At 45.4% G+C, this 21,147-nt stretch overlaps 2 protein-coding genes across 3 annotated transcripts in view; one reads left to right on the forward strand and one right to left on the reverse strand.

The window, feature by feature from the left end:
• The window catches only part of LOC111874272 (heat shock protein 75 kDa, mitochondrial), a 47,181-nt gene extending 29,481 nt beyond the window's left edge, over window positions 1-17,700 (reverse strand). Inside the window, exons 1-3 of the mRNA XM_023869630.2 lie at window positions 17,554-17,700; window positions 16,242-16,349; window positions 6,835-6,917 (exon numbers count right to left, since the gene is read on the reverse strand). Of these exons, the coding sequence (XP_023725398.1) occupies window positions 6,835-6,917; window positions 16,242-16,349; window positions 17,554-17,680 (318 nt within the window). The 5' untranslated portion in view covers window positions 17,681-17,700. The remainder of the gene's footprint in view (window positions 1-6,834; window positions 6,918-16,241; window positions 16,350-17,553) is intronic.
• Window positions 17,701-17,794: 94 nt separating this feature from the next.
• LOC111874277 (neurogenic protein mastermind) overlaps window positions 17,795-21,147 on the forward strand; it is a 154,002-nt gene continuing 150,649 nt past the window's right edge. For both annotated transcript variants that reach the window (XM_023869640.2, XM_023869641.2), the window contains exon 1: window positions 17,795-18,588. In XM_023869640.2, coding sequence (XP_023725408.1) covers window positions 18,352-18,588 — 237 coding nt within the window. In that variant the 5' untranslated portion in view covers window positions 17,795-18,351. The remainder of the gene's footprint in view (window positions 18,589-21,147) is intronic.

A 21,147-nucleotide genomic window follows, 5' to 3' on the forward strand; every position in this document is an offset into this window, starting at 1 on the left:
CGCTCGCTCACAATGTGAGGGTCCGATGTCCATCCGCCGATGTTAGCGCAGACGAGCACTGGGAAGGCTCGCAGCTTCTACACCGTGGCTTTGGCTTACTCTATGACACGGCCAGCATCCGGCACTGTAAGCGTCCGTCGGTCGGAAGGACGACGACACTGCATGATAAACTGGAAAGGGTCGTAGCTGAGGCAGTATCACGGAGCTGGACTGAGGAAAACCACGCAAAACCTAGGTCTCGATAACAGGTGTTCCGGCCAAGATTCGAACCAAGAATCTTCCGAATATGTCTAACAGACGGCCTTAGCTCTATGGTGTTAGGAAGGAGACGATAGTTCTGAAGGGCTAAAACTCCAGACCGGCTCTGGGGTCCGCCCAACCCCTTATCCAATAGGTACGGGGGCTCTGTCCCCAGGGGTAAAGCTGCCAGGGCGTGAAGCTGACCATTCATCTCCATCTAGTGCAGAGATCAAGGAAATGCGGATCTATACAAGCACTCCCCCATACGCCTTCATGGCGTAGTGCTTAATTCGTTAAGCACAGGGACAACTTTACATTACTTTACCATCGGGGGTTCTCGAGGGAAGCGGAGATTCATACTGTGGTCTTCTGATTTGTGATACCGTACATTCTGCTAAGTGGTTACCAACGTTTCGGAGGAACCTGCTGCCTGCATCTCCAACATTCAACACTGAAGATGGAAGCAGTATGCTCGTCCGAAATCTTTGTACGCACTTAGCATTCTGCAACACGTTGTCACATTCCGGAAATCGCAAAATGCGACTTGCAGCACCCTTTTCTGAACAGGCGTAATTCGTAATTCGAAACCCGGTTTGATCCCCGTTCCTGCCAGACTCCAGAAGGTTTAACCTGCACTATTTATACGCAAGGAATGATGGCAGGTATCCATCCGTGTGACGCGGCGCATCGATTTCGGATAGGCGCGAAGGGTTCCCTGTCCTATCTATCATCTTAATAGTGTGTGCTCCCAGGGGTGACGCAGCAATACATCGTCGGCAGTGGCGGACTGGATGACCTCCCACACACCGAGCACTTGAACCTGCGGCTCATTTCCTAGCAACACCTACCAATAATGTAACTAGGTATGAATGTCATCGCACGAAGGGCAAAACAGAAATGTGATGACGTCACATTCAGAGCGATCCAAAGGCGTTCAAACATGTGCAGCCCGACTCCTGGCAGTGAGGGGGTGTGTACGCCAGCAACTAGTGGGCCCATTATATGAGTCCCAGATGACACATGCATATGGAGCACCGGTGGAATAAGAATTGGCAGAAAAAAGCTAAATACTACGAGAAAACCTGCCCCCGTGTCATTTCGGCCACCACAAATTCCATCTGAGGCGACGTGGGATCTAAGTAGGGAAGCCGGCCACTAACCGCCTAAGGCAGTGGTGGGTTATTTTACGGTGCTGCCAGCATATGGACGGTAGGATACTGTGAACGATGAACTGTACAAGGTTCCGAAAGGAGCGGCCTTGGTATATTCGTGGTACTACCGCGGCATTTGACTGGAGGGACTGAAAAATAACACGAGAAACCTTGGTGACGGCCGATGTTCGAACCAGAATCATCCGGAATGTAAATATAAAGGGTTACCATGAGACCAAAGCAGTGAATGCGAGCGGCCATACTGCCACGCCGCCCATTCTACTGCGCCGGTTCCAAGTAGAGGCCTGACCGCCCTGACAATGAGCCTGGCTGCTACAGAACAGCGATCAAAGCGGCGGTGACGTGTGTGGGCGGCCAGGCAGTCGCTCCAGTGAGTAACACGGGCGTTAATGCTCTTGCTTGGGGCTCCTTCTCGGAAAGGCACAATTCATACAAGGAGAGGTCACTACAGGTCCCCTGCGCAACGTACTGTCCGTGTTCAACAGCGTGCATAGGGCGTCTGTTCAGTCTCCCACTGACTGAGAAGCGGACTCGGTTATAGCTGTGCCTTAGTTACAGTACATCGGCCTCCATCGCTCCCAGAATGCAGCCGCAACCACTGTCCCGCTACTTCTTGCTATACTTTCGCTCTAAAAGGACGGAGTATAAGAAGTCCGAGGCAGGGCGGAAGAACGTTGCGCTGCTGCCAAACATAAACGCTGCAGAGGTGAGAGCGCATAGGGTCCAACGGGGACAACTGTCTGCAGATTCACTCATAAAGCAGACAGTTTAGCAACCGCGCGCCTGCCAGCCAGTAAGTTTATGGATCATTTCACGACTCTGTCAGTATACACGCTTTCGGATGACAGAATGATGAACTGGAAAGGATTTTTATGGACGTTGTAGTGGCATAATCGAGGTACTATGCCAGCATTTGCTTGGAAGGACCGGCGAAAATGACGGAAAGCGTTAGGAAAGCCGGTGATCCTACTGAGATTAGAACCGAGTACCCACAGAATACAAGTCTACAGCGTCATCGCTGCTCCAACCATCACAATCGGCCAGTGCTGCCTCGAGGCGGACAGCGCAGTGCACCGATACGTGAGAGCACAGAATCTTGGCGGAACTTACAGACGGCCTTCATACCAAACTTAAAACATTTAGGTAATTTTAGTTATAATATCAGATTTGCAGGTTACCCGGGCCAGCAGAGCGGTAACTGTATGCACTGCGTCAACATATTCAACCTTCTGCCCACACAATGGACTGTATCTGTGTGTTTCGTATGATTCTGACAATAAACAGCGATTATTTCCCTAAACAGCATTAACCGGTTGGGCTTTGTTATGAAGACGCATTATGTTTTCGGTGGAAAGAAACGATTTGTTAATTATCATTTAGATGGAAGTTCAGGCTTCAAAGACAGGCCCGCGGATTCACGTAAACAAGTCTAGGATCCCTGGAACTTGGAACTTTGTTTTAATCGGAAAAGGGGAACTAGCACGGAAACTTATGGATATCTTAGAATTCATGGAACTCATTGAGCTACAGTTTCAGACCAGTCGTTTCCAAGTTGTGGTTCGCGAACCCTTTCGCAGCGCACGACATGATTAAGGCATTTGGAGGGGAAACCAAGAAACTGCATCAGTATTACAGTGACGGCAACTGCTTGTCTCAAACTGTATGGTCACTTCTGGCACTTTCGAGAGTACAGTCACGTACACTTACTTTCCTTCCTAAAGGGAAATGATTCGCGTGTTATTGTGTGGCCAAGATGGTGTCTGGAGGGCCACCATCTCTGAAAAACAACCACGAAGGAGGTACAGTCCTCAGTCTTTCCAAGCGAATGCTAGCCGACTTCCTCGTCCCAAGCCCCTACGCACTCACCATTCATCACTGCCTCACCTCACCAACGCGCAGATCAAACAGCCAAGAATGTGGCAGAACAGAGATCGTGCACTTTGCGTGTCGTGTGTGGCGGATGGCAGACATCCCCAGCGGTCGCGGCTTTCATGCACGGTTCCTAGTCATTCTAGCGTCGCCGTGTCGCCACCAATAACGTCAATTCAACGGTAATTTAATTTACACGAGACGAAAAAAAAAAGTTCAGTTTTGGGGGAATGAGGGCCGCGATCTTCATGGATGCGACGCCCTATAACCTGGTACATAATTAATATGTTACGTCTTAAAGACACTCTACCAAGTGGTGAAACAATTTTCAGATGTGGATGAACACACGCGAGACGCAGCGCTGGGAACTACTGAACCCGCTTTCCTTCAGATGTTCACATCTCTGTGAGCCTTCCATATGTGCGCAGGTGGTTTATGGCAAATCTGGATTTTTTTTTTCGTGACGGCGTGGATACCAGAAAAATAAAATTATTTTACATTCTTCGTCGGTTAAAGACAGGCTGTAAAGAAGTTGAACACACAGTTGTCAGCTGGCAAGATCATGATAAGTGCGTTCTGGGATTCAAACGAACTGATTAATGTTGATTTCCTTCCATGTAGTGTAACAACATTACAGTAACTTGCTACGCAACAATGTGCACCAAGCGTTTCGGAAGAAAAGACCTGGAAAACTTCAAGTAGGTCATCCTACTACATGCAAACGCTCGTCCACATACGAAAATTTGACGAAGGGGACATCAGTAACAATGGTTTGAGAAATCACGAACCACCCTCCTTACACCCCTGACGTAGCCAAGTGATTTTCATTTGTTCGGACCAATGAAAGAGCACCTAGGAAGACAGACACTTCAAACTGATGAACATAAAAGCGGTGAGTATCCTGAAATGCCTACACATTAAGGATAAAAACCTTTTATGCCGCTTGCATCAGTAACTTGCCTTGACGATGGAGAAAGTGTGTTAGTGTAGTGACAGAATGCCTTGAAAACGCAGTGAGTTTGGCGACTGTGGCACGTATATTCTTTTCGGAAAAAAATATGTGCATGCCAACCTTGAAACACCCATCAGAATTAGAAAGGTGTGTAATCGTAAGCGTTGACATTATTATTAAGCAATCTCCTGTTACCATGGCAACGAGCGGTCGAGCGTTAACATGCTGAAAGGAGGTTACGTATTATGAAGAATGCCGTCTTCTGGGATGTGGCGCCATGTGCATCTTGTGTGAACCGACGTTTCGGATGAACGTATCGCCTCCACCTTCAGGGTAGCAAAATCCGCGAGCAAGGAATCAGCTTGAGCAGGTAGCTGCAGACTGCTGAAGCTGGTTCCTCGCTCGCGGGTTTTTCTACCCTGAAGGTGGAGACGTTATATTCCTTCGAAACGTCGGTTCACACAAGATGCACATGGCGCCACATCCCAGAAGACGGCATTCTTCACAGTCACCGCCGTGAAAACCTCAAACCTTACACAGGTTATGTAGTATGTCAGGAATAAGAGAGAAATCTTCTGTACGGTGTATCGTGTCTATTCTTTGAGTACTGATAATGCTTTGACGTATGTGGAGCTCAGTATACTATATAAAAGAGAAGTTTAAGATTCACTATTTGTGAGTATTATTTGCAGGAGATGGCGTTGAACATTGACCTGGACGCATAATTCGATAACATGCAAAGCTGGAAAGAAGTACGGGAGAAAGCTTAACAACAAATGACATTTTCTACTGAATCCTCAACGGTGTTACATTACGAGTATTATATTAACAATTTAAAACTTCGGAGACAAGATGAGGTCAGGTGGGCCCCAGAGCCGGCATGGAACTGGTGTTTCCTTTTATTTCAATATCTCTAAATTTGTTAGGACTAAAGTTATGTGGACTACTCACAAAAAAAACGCGTGTCTGTTGTATCTGCGACTTTTGCCCTATACATTTCTCGCTCCGATAACCATTTAGCGAGTTACGCTCGAAGTGTGCTCAGAAATGCGTTCAGATCATATGAAATGTCCATTATTGCTGCCTGATGTTAACCAATATTGGGGTGAATACATAAGTTCTAGTAAAAAATCCGTGGCCTCTAGTCCACAAGCGAAATACATCGACCGAGCGACAGCCGCTAGTCGGCGAAGTTAGTACCAACTTTTGCTGATAGAGGATGTCGCGTGGTCAGCGCAACGGATCCCCGCAGCCGTTAATCTCGGTTTTCTAGACCGGTGTCGCTATTTCCTTAAAGTAGCTCCTCAATTATCCTCACGAGGCTCAGTGTAACCCGTTCCAGACCCACTACTTCTCAGAAAATTTGGTAGCGCCAGGAATAGAACTCGGGACGTCTGGTTCTTTAGCCAGGCACTCTGACCACTAGACCACAGAGCCGGTCTAGTAAAACTCGTCTATATCAAACCTGACGAGTATTCGTTCAGCGATTATCTGTTCTTACATGCTGACGGGCAGAAGTGTTGAAGGCAACAGGCGCGCTGGTTGCGAACGCGCCAAAAGCCCGTAGTTCTGATATTACAATTGTGGAGGCCAGACATACACACGATCATGACACAACGCGAAATTCACATAAAGCCGACATCATGTAGATAGTTCTTAGTACCCCAGTGCACGTCATGTCGCGCTCTCGGAAACTGCATGATTGATCTCGCAGAACACGTGAGCTCTGGTCATTCATCTGGGTGCACATTACTGTAATGGCCAGATACGAACATTCATTTATTACATGCTGGCTGCGTGTCAGCTGGGAACTGCGGCGAGCCTTATTAAGATGAATGCAACCTCTAAATAAAACACACCCTTCTGGTGTTCAGACTGGCAGTCTGCGCGTGTATCTACCATAACGAGTACTGAGCAGCGTCGTTTTTGAGGCTCTGATTACCGCTCAGCTGATCATGAAATTCTTTCTCTTTAATGGAACCCGAATGCTCGTTCGTGCTAGCCGCCACGGACCCTATGCTGTCGGATCAGTCCGGGTGCAGTAAGCTGACGGTGTGTAACCACAACTAATTCGTCAGGACAACACAATTGCTAAATCTCGGACCCTATAAAACAATACTTATTTCACGACTTGCAGCCGCACGATCCAGCTAGCAAGGTTAATTTTTGCAGTTGGTTTCTACAGTCTGTCGTCGGATGTGAGATCCATCGATCCGCAGTTGACAGGGACTGCAGATTCAACACCTCCTGTGATCTGTGGAATGTATCTACTTCATTCCGAAAGTCACCGGCCAACAGGCATATCGATTCATGGGGAAAAAACCATATTCGCTTCGCATCCGGGGGCGCACCGGCCGCCGTGAAGCGCAGAGACAAGAACCGGTCAACAAAGTAAGAACCTCCATACAGAGGGGGAGTATCTCTTCCACCGGTAGGCAATCGAACCCCCCCCCCATTCTCGGACTTCACGCCCGGAGCCCGTCGCCAAGAATCCGCCCTGTTCTATACAAGCTGTAACATTCCAAATACGTTACAGATTAGGGGAAAATCTGCTGTGGCCCCCGGAGTTACTACACAAAAATGTGAAATGCGAGTACTCACCTCCTTCTCGGAGTAGAGCGACTTGGCAACAATATCCAGCAGCATCCGCGTCTCCGCCTGGAATTCATGTTTGTCGCTGGAACCTGTAAGCGTTAACTTAGGTCAGTAAATCTCACAGGGTCACGTCACGTCATGGCTCAGATGACGGCACAACATTAGGCATCCAAAAACTACACGCCATCTTCCTGGTTCAGGAATCCTGAAAAGGAATGGACGCACAAAACCTGAGAGGGTGAAGCCCCTGTACACTGCCCAGGCCCCGCCATCCGATTTAGTAACGCCGAGAATGCCGATATGCAATTTGTGTGCGGCTCTAGTGCTGGATATGCTAGAGGGAATACCAGCGTCTGTATCCAGCACGGAGGCAGCCGAGCAGGCGTGCCTGCGACGGTACGCTGCCCGCAGAGGACGCAGTGTGCGCTGTCAGAAGCTGTACATGCTGTTATGGAGAGAAGTAATCAAGGCCTTACTTACTTACTTACTTAATTACTAAGCGGCCTCCGTAGTCTAGGGGTAACGTTCCCACCTCATGACTCAAGGTACGTGGGTTCAAACCCGGCGAAGGTCGTGGAATTTTTAAGGGCGGAAAAATTCAGGGAACAAGTCCTCCGGGAGGGACTTTAAGCCGTGGGTCCCGTGTCATGGCTTTACGGCACGTAAAAGAACCTCATGTCTCAAGGAGACCACTTAGCCAAATTTGTAAGGACATTTCCCGCCCAACAATAGTCTCTAACGCCTCTGGTGGATGGGGGAAGCGTCTAGATACCGCTGAGCCAGTAGAGGCCGAACTCGCTGGCTGAGTCGGGACTGATGGAACGCGCCAGTACCGGTAGGGTATATAGAGACTGGTAGAATATCACAGGGGGACGTACAATAGATCAAATTGGTCGCGGTGCATGGGGAAACCCACCCCCTTCAATAATAATAATAATAATAATAATAATAATACTTACTTACTATAACATTCAGGGACGCGCCATAGCTCAAGCGGTTAGTCGCTGGCTTCCCTCCGCGGCAGCCCGGGTTCGATCCCGGGTCTGGTCAAGTGGGATTTGTGGTGGACAAAGTGGCGCTGTGGCAGGTTTTCTCCGGGTACTTCGGTTTCCCCTGCCAATCTTCATTCCACCAATTGCTCCACAATCACCCTCACCTATCATCTGGGGCTGGTACAATAGGCCAGAAGTGGCCGCAGTGCAAGGGACTTAGCCCCACCCCATCCATATGGGGAATGAAAGAAAAAGTTACACCACTCTATCGTAGTTCCCCTCTCGACAAAGTGGGAAAATGTTAAAAATCAATGCAAATACATTGCACATATTTCCTCATATACCTTGGAAAAGAAATGCATTGTTGCTCGGTAGACCACTGCTGGTTAGTTAATACCGAACAAAAATTAAATCGATGCGACGGGTAAGGACGGTCTCGACGATGTCAAAATTTCGGCTCCGGGTTCCTAGTGCGCGCGCAGTCATTTTTCTGAATACATCACACATTTAGTGTTACTCTGGGGGACAAGTCTTCATAAGACATTGCAATTTAACCAAAACAGTTTGAGTGGTTTCCAAGAAAATCTCCATATCCAGAATGCGAATAAATTCCGTCGCACCTTCGGGCGCTAGCGAGCACATACGCACAGGCTCTCGACATCCATTTCTTCCATCATCAGAATACTTTCTCACACCATGTACATGAGAAAGTACAACGGACTTCAAACATGTAAGTAGTGGAACGGTTAAGTACCATTATTGCTTATTTAACGACGCTGTCAGTACCTTGCACTAACTTCGCCGACAAGCGGCGGTCGCTCGGCCGATACAGTTCGCTTGCGGACTACAGGCCACGGAGTTTGTCTTTTGCCAGTAGCTCGGATTATTCAGCGCGCGAATAGTAAAATGATATGTAGAAAAAAGCGGCCGCGGACTCTTCTGAGTTGCTACTCCGGCATTTGTTTGTGGGACTGAGAAAAACCACATTAAAATGTGTCATAGCGGAGGTCTCAGGGCCAAATATGAAGGTGGGACGCGATGCTCAGTGTACACCACACACACAGCCTTGTGCAAAGCGCCCTAAACATTATTATGGTGGTTCTCTGAACGAGGTGGATGAAATATAAAACATTGCAGCCCACCCACTCTGCGGAGCCTTCAATCCTCGCCTCGCTTCACCTTCTTGCACCTCGCCTTATCAATCTCGAGCCCGCAGTCACTCACTTCTCACCGCTGCTACTTCCTCACCGCTCCCGGAGGGAAGAGCAGTGACGGATCTCAATGCTCGTCAGACGTTTCAGCTTAACGCGGCTCCCCTTCTCGGGATTGTCCATTCGTGTCCTGGTCCTCCCATGAGGTCCTAATTAATATATGTATGAGGAGAATATCTAGACCGAAGAGAGATGAAGTGACGGGAGGCTGGAGAAAACTGCATAATGAGTAGCTTCATAATTTGTAATCTTCTCCAAGTATAATTAAAATGATCAAGACAAGGAAGATGAGGTGAGCAGAGCATGTAGCACGAATGGGGGAGACGAGGATTACATATACGACATTGGTGGGAAATCCAGAAGGAAAGAGACAACTGGGAAGACCAAGGAGGCGGTGGGTGGACAATATTAAAATGGATCTTGGAGAGATAGGATTGGATGGTATGGATTGCATAGATCTGGCTCAGGATAGGGACCAGTTGAGGGCTCTTGTGAAAACGGTAATGAACGTTTGGGTTCTATAAAATGCTGGGAAATTCTTGAGTAGCTGCAGAATTGGCGGCTCCTCCATAAGGGCTCAGCTCCATGAGTAAGTAATTAATTTTGGCACAATAGACCACTATGGTCGCGATGTAAGGGCCAAGAAGGCCCAGCCCTTATACATTCAAGTATATAAGTATATGGCAGCACCTCGTCATACTGCGGCTCTCAACATGTTCCCCCCAATAATATTACATATACACACTTCCGCTAAAAGTTTCAGCCACACTGCAATATTCCTTGCTGCAGTTTGCAGGTACAGAGGGCAAAGTGCACAGTCCGCGGTGGTCACGATGCATGTTTCTGGTTTCTCTAACTCTGGGATTATTTTGTTCAAACAGCAAAATTTAATGAGGACCTTTTCACCTGCTCCATGAACGATGGTTGGAAATCCCGCTCAGCTGTTGGAGAGGGCACGTATTTTGGTGGCTGCATAAATACGGCACACATACATAACAAAATGGATTCCAAAATTAGATAAATGTCAGTTTCACTTATAATGCGGGTACTGACACGGTCCCCCGTCATACACTTTTGTTTTGTAAGCGCGAGATTAATAGCTGTCATTTTGCAGTTACTCATTACAAGCTGTCCAGTGTTAACAGCTTGCATGACTGAGTTAGCAGTTGGCTTGAACGAACGAAACGTTTGCTTCACTATATCGTGTCCAGCCTGCGATCATTAATAATGTTTTGACGCGAATGTGTGAAGTGTAGTGTCCTATATAAAGGAAACAGTTTACGATTCACTATTTGTGCGTGTTATTCGTCGGAGATGGCGTTAGGCGTCAGCCCCGACGTATCATTCGACAACATGCACGACTGTGCAGGAATACGGGAGAAAGCATGGGGCGTTAATAGTGCGAACGCTTATATAACGAATGGTTTACTTTACGTGGTTGTCGCACTAGTACTATAAGGGCAGTAAACGAAACAGAACTATTGCTTCCTTCGTACTCTGCAGTGCTGTGATGGTAAGAAAACGTCTGCCTTCTGAAACCAACACAGTGCAGCGTGATACCGACGGGATAATTATGAATGGCAAGATGGAAGAAATGGCCGTAGCTTTCAGTACGGTACTAAAGTTGTCTCTGTGCGTAAATAATTAAGCACTACGCCACGAAGGCGTATGGAGGATTGATGTATAGATCCACATCTTCTTGACCTCGGCACTAGCTGGAGGTGAGTGGCAAGCTTCACGCCCCTGCCGCTTTACCCACGAGGTAAGAGCCCTCGGTAAAGTAAAGCTATCCTTGTACCAGGCCATGAAGGCATATAGGATTGTGAGACGTTGAGGGTCCCTCATTATGTAGACAATCGGCTCAAAGATGGCGGTCAGGATGTCAGCCTTACGCGCCGGCCGCGCTTTACTACCCAGGAAAATTATTTAATTAATTCGTGGTACTCATTTCTGTTAGAGGTTGAGTGAACCCCAGGGACATAGTACGGCTGGAAGGATTAGGTCAATTGAAAAAATCCAATGACCTCATCTGGACTTGAACCCGCGACCTTCCGGCTTGTACCATAGCCCCTCAACCAACTATGCCCCTGAGCGGCCTCCGTAATCTAGAGGTAACGTTCCTACCTCATGACTCGTAGTACGCGGGTTCAAAAACCCGGCGGAGGTCGTGGAATTTTTAAGGGCGGAAAAATTCAGGGAACAAGTCCTCCGGGAGGGACTTTAAGCCGTGGGTCCCATGTCGTAGATTTACGGCACGTAAAAGAACCTCATGTCTCTAGGAGACCTCTGAGCAAAATTAGGCAACATTTCCCGCCCAAGTAGTTTCCATTTCCTCCGGTAGATTGGGGGGGAGTATTAGGTACCACTGCCAGAGGAGGGGGGACCTCTCTGACAGACAGGGACTAACTATTAGATACCACTGCCAGAGGAGGTTGGAACCTTGCTGGCAGAAAGGGGCTGATAGTAAGCACCAGTACCGGTAGGGTATGGAGACAGTAGAAATTAAAGGGGGACGCACAATGGACCACTAACCCGTCTAAGTGCATGGGGAAACCCACCCCCTCAATACGGAATACGGAACTATGCCCCTGGTACCCTCCCAAAAATCAAATTTCGTGATAATCCGTGAATAGGTTCTCGGGTTATTGTATGTGGCGCATAATTGCGACGCACCTGAGGGGGCCACGTTCTGACCATCAAGCGAGTGCAGATCTTCACGTGTTACTGCACTACTGCAGGAGTGGCTTAGCATGAACACTGAAGGGTCAGGAAGGAGCCGATCAGGACGATCGTCGAAGTCAACACATCGACCCGAGAGATTACACTGTACTCAGGTGAGATGGCAGCGAAGAATGAGATCTTGGAGTCACAGTGATACTTAGCTACCAAACTACACGACGTCACATGCAAGATCGTGATGTTAGCACAACCTAGCTTCTAGCCAGTAGAAGGCAGCAAAATCATCTGGATTTCCAACATTGCTATCTTTGAAACACTAGCCTGGACGGAAACGCCGTGTCCGTGCTCACAGAAAACACACAGAGACTCCATTAAAGACTACCGGTTAATGCTATTAAGGGCAATACCCACTGTTTGTGAGAATCATATGAACCACATAAATACAATGTGTGGGGAAAACACAGAGTTCGTCAATTTTCAAGCAGCAGGTTCATACAGTTACCACTGAGCTACAACGGTTAATGCAACACACTGTTCTCTGAGAAACGACACAGAACTTAATGAATGCCTGCATGGTCACGATGCTCTAACTTATTCACGTCTGGGAGAATGGCCGACGGCCCTCAAGCTACTTACAGCGATTGCTTTATTCGGAAGGATGGAAATGAGACCCTTCCTCTAACACTTTCACAGATTGCATTTCCAATTGAACAGATCGTAAAAGTACACACAGTGCCGATGGCAACAGGGCGCCCAGGAGTCTGGGGGGGGGGATCATTCCCATTGTTCTTCTTAGCCATTTCATAGCGTAATGAATGTACATGAAAAGCATACCTCTGAAGATGTAGTCAGTATGTTCTCTGAAACGTTGAAAACAACCTTCCGGACTCTATGCTTCTGCAACCCAGAAAACCACTACACGACCTTCTATATCACCCTTTCCATACTGTAGCACATTCGCATGGCAGAAATGATTGCTAAAGGAAATGCCTCTGTCTGGATTTGAACGAAATACCCCCTCGGTGGAGAGGCACAAACGTATTACGTAAACACTGATTGCATCTCCACTGAATCTTCCAGATATGACCTAAAAATTTCGCACCACTGCTACATTCATATTTACAAAATTAACTCCACAGAGCTGAGCCGTTCTTGAGAAGCCTCCAGTTGTTCAGCTACTCAAGAATTTCCAATTTTATGGAACCTTCGGGTTCATTACCGTGTTCACAAGAGCCCTCATACTTGCAAAACAAGATTTATTACCTAATGTACAGGTACTGCATGTTCATGATGTCTGGCTAGCAAACTTAACACACCTGGCACCAGTGGGCCAAAGCTCGTCAACGGCAAACAAAGCTAAATGTAGATTTCACGCGACTATATGTAATAAAAAAAAACGATAACATAAAAATAATAACGACAAAAAGATCTTAATAAAATTTGGGCATTTTTTTAAGATTTGACATGCATCATTTCAGGACCCTACAATTGAAGCACACATGTGTCTACTGACACAGCTGCGTGCCACTGGCAACTTTCCAGGGTGCACACCGCTTCATCATGTACACGTGGTCTTCACAATTCTGAACGTTTATGGCTCCGGTCTAGAAAACCGAAATTAATGGCCGTGGGGATGCGTTGAGATGACCACACGGCACCCTCTATCCGCAAAAAGTTGGAACTAAACTTCGCCGACAAGCGGCGGTTGCTCAGTTGGTATAGTTCGCTTGCGGACTAAAATAACTGAGTTTGTTTTTATGGCTTAATCTCAAAATTATGCAGGCAGCATAATCGAGGCTCCCACATGTTCTAGACTATCAACTAACTGCTGGCAGTGAGGTTGTCAGCCTCATGTGCCGGCTACCCTTTACCCCCAAGAAGACTCCTGGTACTCATGCCTGTTAGACGATGGAGATACGCAAAACTGCAACAATAAACTAAAAGACTCACTTGTATAATTATGATAAAATAATTTCTTTACATGAGTAGTTAAAGAAGCTGTTTCTACACAAATAAATGCATTATATAATCAGTCACATCATATTACCTTCTAAAACATTTAACGTCACATGAAAGCAACTAGTCTCTATCTCAAAAGACCAAACTGCCTGACCCCCTTACTGTCAGTCTGACAGCCAGAACTTCAGCCATCACCTGCTAAGAAAATTGAGTCTAGATTGGCAGGGTAACACTGAAAGCATTTCTTAATGTAAATAAACTATTTAGACAAACTCCCCAACACATTAGATGCTCAAAATGTCTCCCTTCTGCCCATAAACAAACTTCTAGTCTCATGAAATTATTGTCTGAGACCAGTTTCAGTTCACCGACCTCAGCAGATGAAACAGATCCAATGTGTGTAGGGATTATTTGAATATATTTTGTTTTCCATTTCCTCACAGATAAGAATTACAAGGATCTGAGTCAGGAGACCTTTCAGCTACTCTCAGATTTAAGTTAAGATCTATATTAAGAATCGTGGAGTTACCACTATTGTAGAATAAGATGAAGAGAGCCATCTTCTGGGATGTGGCGCCATATAGAAATTGTGCTAACCGACATTTTGGAGGAACGTATCACCTCCGTAAGATGGAGGCGATGTTCCTCCGAAATGTCGGTTATCACAATTTCTACACGGCGCCACACCCCAGAAGACAGCTTTCTTTATAGTCACTGCTGTGAAAACCTCAAATCTTACATAGAATAATATGTTTATAAGAATGTGCTACAGAAGGCCAGATGGGCACTGCCTAGGCCTTTTTTGTATTTACAATAGTTTTTCTACAATAATAAAAACAGAGACACCATGTATGCGAACCAAAAGACGAGGAAGAAGACATAAGAAGATGCGGGATAACTCTGGGGACAGAAGAGGATATTTTTATTTGAAGGAGAAAGCTCTGGATCACATTAAGTGGAGGAACTGTTTTGGAAGAGACTGTGGACCTGTCGTCTGACAGATTACTGATGAATGAATGAAGAAAAATGTTATATGTAAATTTCCTTAATTGCAGCCCCTAGACACACATATTCCCTTTTCTTTATATCTGTCTTTGGTCCTGTGGAAGATCTTGGCACAATCCATGTTTTATAAAAAAATCTTGATAATGTCCTTATTCTTTGTCTGATATACTGCATCATATAAGTTCTGTGATCTTCAGAACAAAATTCTAAATTGTCTTCCTGCACTCCTTTGAAGTGTCATATACAAGTATATAATTTTGTAAGTTATCCCCAAAGAATGAAAATGCATCATGCTACGATCTAGTGTAAACAAGTTTCATTCCCATGGTTACACACTCACTGTTGTCATTATCTTGGGTTCTGCAGAGAAATATCACTTATATGCAGACTGCTTTAACTATAAACAGTATGGATGTAAAAGTAAGGGGAAAAAGAAAACACAAATGCCCAATTTGCATACCCTCAGGTTTATCTAAGTATGCAAACTAAGTAACTTTGAAATTTACTGCCACATTAGCAATGCCAATGTTAGAAGTTTATTTGAAAACAACAATACCTAAAGGCTAACGTTAGAAGTTGTAATTTTCATTTCGTGCATCCTGCTGTGTTACAATACATACAACTTATTTATTGGGCCGTCACAACACAACAATCAAAGAACTTCAGGGACAATGCCCAGATACAGTTCACTACATGTTTCGGCCACTAGTGGCCATCCTCAGGTGAATACACTTCAACAAACATACACCACTGAACTGCAGCACGTAAAGTCCGATACAATGTCGTAGATCATTTAAGACAATTATAATAAGAATATAAAATATAGGTTATTCAAAACCAATAAAAGTCTTATATAAAAAACAAAATTCATACCTGACTGATGTTTTATAACATCAAATCAGTCGTTGGTTGATGTTATAAAACATCAGTCAGGTTTTAATTTTGTTTTTTATATAAGACTTTTATTGGTTTTGAATAACCTATATTTTATATTCTTATTATAATTGTCTTAAATGATTTACGATATTGTATCGGACTTTACGTGCTGCAGTTCACTGGTGTATGTTTGTTGAAGTGTATTCACCTGAGGATGGCCACTAGTGGCCGAAACATGTAGTGAACTGTATCTGGGCATTGTCCCTGAAGTTCTTTGATTGTTGTGTTGTGACGGCCCAATAAATAAGTTGTATGTTTAGAAGTTGTCTCCAACAATTTCACAAGGTCAGGATTTTGGGTTTGCTTTTAAAATTACACATCCATACACGTTCTAAGTAACAGGCTTCGGTTTTTGCTTTTACAAATACACTTCTGTGGTTGGCAGCAGTACCAAGGCAGGCACTTTTAAAGTCATTTGAGTCGCTTGTTAATAAGTTATGTATTTAGCATCTGAGTGATACTTGTATGGAAAAATTGCATTTATATTCACAGTAGCAACAGCCCATCACTTCATGGGCTGAGAACTGCGACACACAGTAAATTTCAGCCTGTCAGATGCCAGGACTGGCACTGAGTGCAAGAAGCAGATGAAATGTCCAACTCTCATCAGAACTGAACAAGACCAACTCACCTGTTCCCTTCTCAGTATCCTTTATGATGGTGTGGTAGTCAGATTCCGGATCTGGTGATGCCGCCGCCTCACTTCGGGTGCTCAGAAGACGCAAGTGAACACCTAGCCCTGCAAACACAGAAACACAAAGCTTTGCAGTGAGGAAAACCTGACCCATGAAATGTTATCTATATATCTCAAATGAAATTACGAGGGACAGTCAGTAAATAGGACACAAATGGAAGTAAAACAGTTGTAATGGATGTAATAAGTTTTCTATATGTATCACTAGGTAGCACCACAGTATAGCTTCATGGCAGTCTAGATAGCAGACATGCATGCACATGTTCAAAAGGCTGGTTTCAGTAGTCAAATGACAACCAAGCATCAGGGATATACTACCAAAGAGCAGCATTCTGTTGTGCATTTTCTGAGAGTAAAAGGATTCAATGCAAGAGATATTCATAGAGAAATGTTTCTTGTTAAGGTGGGAAGTGTTTGTTGTGCAAAGCGATTCACAAGGGGGAACTGTTACATTTTGAAAATTTTCCTGAGTGAATCACTGTGAACTTCTTCCATTCAATTAATTAAAAAATGTATAGAGACCAAACTGAATGGTGTGCCGTAAGTTCATGCGTCTCATTTAAACCAGTGTCTCCATTACAAGTGGGAAAAACTTATAAAACATTATGTAGTTGGTTAAGGCACTATGATACAAGCAGGAAGGTAATGGGCTCAAGTCCCGATGAGCAGAGACTGTGCACCTTTCAGCTTTGTTCATATCCTGCTGTCCTTCAGTGTGGTCACCCTTGCAGTTAAACGAAATGGCATTCTCACAGTCTACGGTCAACCCTGCTAAAATTTCAGTTCCAAACAAATCTTGGACACAGTGGGACACGTAACTAAGTATTCAAACCAGTCTATTGTTTAATTGCGACATCAGTTAGCATTTCATAGCATTCAGAAAAAAAAATGTAAAAAATTCTTTAAGAAAAACTGCTTAATTTCATATTAACATTGTCACAGTCACTTTTAGTTTAAAATTAAGCCCTGTATTAATTCCTTCTACACTACGGCCACAAACATTAATATCTAAAAACTGGTTTTCGTAGATATGCATTTTCATAGGTTCCTACACTACTCCACAATCTAATATACTTTACGCCACTGTGTTCTACCAACACTGTCCCAATCACAAGAGAACAGCTGCATGTCATTTACTGAACCGATTTGCGTAGCACGAATTTTGTCTCAAACGTGGGAAGGAAATGCAAACCACCTTACATCGTGGGACTAACGTTAATGAGAGTAAAATCAAATATATGTCTATTACCTGTCAACTGTTGTTTCAATATGACTGGTCTCTGCACAGAAGGACGAATGAATAACGTTTCATTTCTAAGTAAAACATTTCCAAATCTTGCAACACGCTGCGACCTCGCGAAAGCAGCCATCGCCATAAATACCGGTAAACACCACACCACGTGACGAGTGTAGTTCATTATTATGCCGCTAGATGTTGTCTGCGTTCGAATTGGAAGGGAATAAGGCGTCATATAGAAGTGAGGCTGAGGGACGAATAGACGTGTGTGTTCGTTTGTGTGACCCACGCGCCGGTCAGGACGGAAATAGCTTCGCAGATTTTGTCCTTTGGTACGAAGGTTTCAGGGAAAGAGATTTTAGAGTTGATTCGTGACTGTTGAATGTGAATAATGATTTTACGACTACATCAATGCTGACCTTGGAGGTGAATGTTGTGAAAGGTGCCACTGTGATATTCCGGAAGGCAGGCGACGGTGTAAACTTACACGAAAAGTATCGTCTGAAATGAAGGCATTCATGTTCGCTTTGTGTGGGCAGCTGCAACCTGTTGTGTTGCAAGCTGATTGTGGTCAGTAGGAGCACGTGAACCATGTGTTTTGTGGAAGCGTGTGTGAGGTAGCGATGTGCACTGCTGTCAACTGATCCTCTCTTCGAACTGGCATACCCCCTGAGCGTGTGTGTCTGTGAAGCGGGCATCGTGGATCCCGGCGGCGGAAGAGGGGGCAGCTGCGTGGATGGTGGACTCATTCCTCGCAAGCCCGTCGCTGCTGCCCCAGGCCAAGGCCTCCTCACTCCAGGAGGGGGAGGAATGGGAGATGTCCTGCCACCTAAGAGGCAAGCTGTTGTTGACAGACTTCGGCGTCGAATCGAGAGTTATCGGAGACGTCAGACTGACTGTATACCGCGATTCGATCAGTCGTTCAACGGAATTTGCGAGCAGAACATTCAGGAGACATTGGTGTTGAAACAGAGGTTTCTGGAGTCGAAGGCGAAAAGGGCAGCCAAGAAGACGGACAAGAAGGACAGCACGAGCAGTCTGCACACGGTAAGCACAAAACACGTGCAGTCAAATGGAGGCGCTTCTGGCCCCATTCCAAGATCCCCCCCCCCCAACAGCTGGCAACAAGGTGGATTGCTGTACCCCCGTCCTATGCGGAAGGCCGAATTTGATTATAGTAGAAATATTTCGCGTCTGCAGTTACACCCGACAGTGTACGCTCGCATTTATATTTCTTTTGGCCCTTTTAATTTAGAGAGCAAATGGCAAAAGGTTCAGGTGGTGGGTAGTTTCGGTTCTAGAGGCTATGCTGTTATCCCCGAATTCCAGCGTCTTAGCTAAGTTACTTGAGAGGGATGGAAGAAGGAAGGAAAGACTCAACCAGCCAACTAAAATCCGGTAACTTTGACACCGCACGTAGATGTAAATAAAATGGCATTTCAGAAACGAGTTAGGGGCTAAGCAGGTTGGGATATTTGTGCCTTTCGATACTGTCCTAAGCTGGTCTTCGCTTTGTCTCAAGCGTTTAAGGCTGCAAAAAATTTCGCTGCAAACGCTGCAAATCGCCCGTCATTGGATTCTTATTTTATTTATGGCAAATATTCCACGCCTGTCTGCTGCCCCATCTAACCAGTCCGTTGAAACCATTTCTGATTATTTGCCGACTTTTGTGACATTAGAACTACAACTTTGGAAATCAGACATGTTATTACATTAGGACTTGAGTTTGTAACTGAGAGGATCCAACTCAAAAGACGGTCGCAGCTGCACTGCAGAACTACCAGTTCTGCATTCTCATCCCTAACAGAGATGGCCCATAAAAGTCTTCTAGAAGGGTCAGGTACAATTCCAGTAGAAGTTACTCGTCTTGTCCTAAATTTAACAGAATTTCGTTTTTCATCTTTTTTAAATTGGTCCCTCTTTTGCCTGACATATCAGAACACGTTGGAACTAAGATTGGCGATCGGCCAGCTCCTACATAAAAAAATGTGCATGTTTGCCCACGAAGTGTATTTATGTACTTGTATGATTCTCACAGTAAACATTATTTCCCGAAAGAGCAATGATGTTTGTAATTGAGACGCATTGTGCTTTCTATGAGTAGGAACTGAATTGCAGGCTATTAATTTCAGGCTTCAAAGCGTTAGCATGACCACACGGCTCGCCACATGCCGTTAACCGTGTTTTAGCAGATATCTGCATAAATGGCGGTTGCGACAACACGCAGGCTGTGCAACATTGCGGGTTAGTTCAAGACGAACGCGCATGGATAAAGTTTAAATGTCAGGTATGAGTTCCGTCACAGGTAGCTGTCGTTAAGTACCTTTCTAGCCCGGCAAGTGTCATTCATTCCACCTGCTCCCTTTATACCAGCCGCCCCCACATCAGCCGTTGAAAATTGCATATCCTCACGGGAGACGTCACCGCAGGCGAGCCACCGTGATTGGCTCAGATTGGCGAGAGATATGGGGGAACGTCAGATGTTCAGTAATATTGAATGTCTGCCCCATCGATTATCCCATCAAAGCACACTGGTAACTTTTGCATCACTTACTTTAACATTAAGAACATCTCATTTTGCCCACACAGCATATGTGTTTCGTATGACCCTGGAGCGACACGCCCGTAGCTTCTGAATGCTGACGCGGGTGTTACCACCACTAGTTATAGCGAAAGGTAAAGTTGACTGTACTTAGTGAAACACGTTGCAGTTAATACTTTTGGGGAGTGGAGGTATTCGTTACTCCGACACTGAACCAAGGTGCAACATGTACCGGAGGGTACGTCATCTTGAGATGATAATGTTGATTGTTAACCTCGTCGTTAGAAAGTTGGCACGTTCTCTGTTCGACATACAGTGGGAACCAGAACTGCCATACCGGAAATTTCATTGAACTCACAGAACGTTTCTTCCGTGAGGTTGCATACTCAGGAGAGACTTGCCCTCAGAGATGTTTTAGACGAAGTTAGCAGACAGTTGAATGCGCCTGAATGTTTATTGCGTATTTTCCCCTTATCTCCCCTAGGCATAGCCTGGTCTCAGTGTTCATATATATAGCTGTAGTTACACTGACTTGTCCGGTGATTGGGGTTAGCTCTATCAGAGGGGCTCAACAACAGTGTAGGTGCCTGCACCCACTCACCTAAGGATGGAAACAGATCCAGTTTCTGAAACGTTGTGTTCTCAGGTTTTTTAGAATACCGGACAATGGACTAAGGCCAGAAACCCAGCATTTCCCAGGACCATTTAAAAATTTTTCTGTGCAGGAGTATAATGAAAGGGGCATCGTATTGTAAGAAGTAGGACCATGAGGGTCGCTTGTAACGTCCACTTGATCATGTCGTGTTACATCACCGTACACATATAGAGTCGTGTCTTCCCCCACAGCATGCATTACCTTTCAGTGTTATGGAGGATGTCTTACGATCACATCTGTTTGAAATTACTTTAGTAGAAAACATTTTAAATATTTCCTTGCACGCCCCTGAGACAGTTGTTTGAGGCTGAGTCACATTAGACTCATGCTCATTTATTAATTAAACCCCAGACACCCCCGATAGTGTTATTGTGTTTATTCTGCATTAACACAAAATTTAACAAAATAA

This window comes from Cryptotermes secundus, unplaced genomic scaffold (genome assembly GCF_002891405.2).
Source record: "Cryptotermes secundus unplaced genomic scaffold, Csec_1.0 scaffold1679, whole genome shotgun sequence".
Lineage (NCBI taxonomy): Eukaryota > Metazoa > Arthropoda > Insecta > Blattodea > Kalotermitidae > Cryptotermes > Cryptotermes secundus.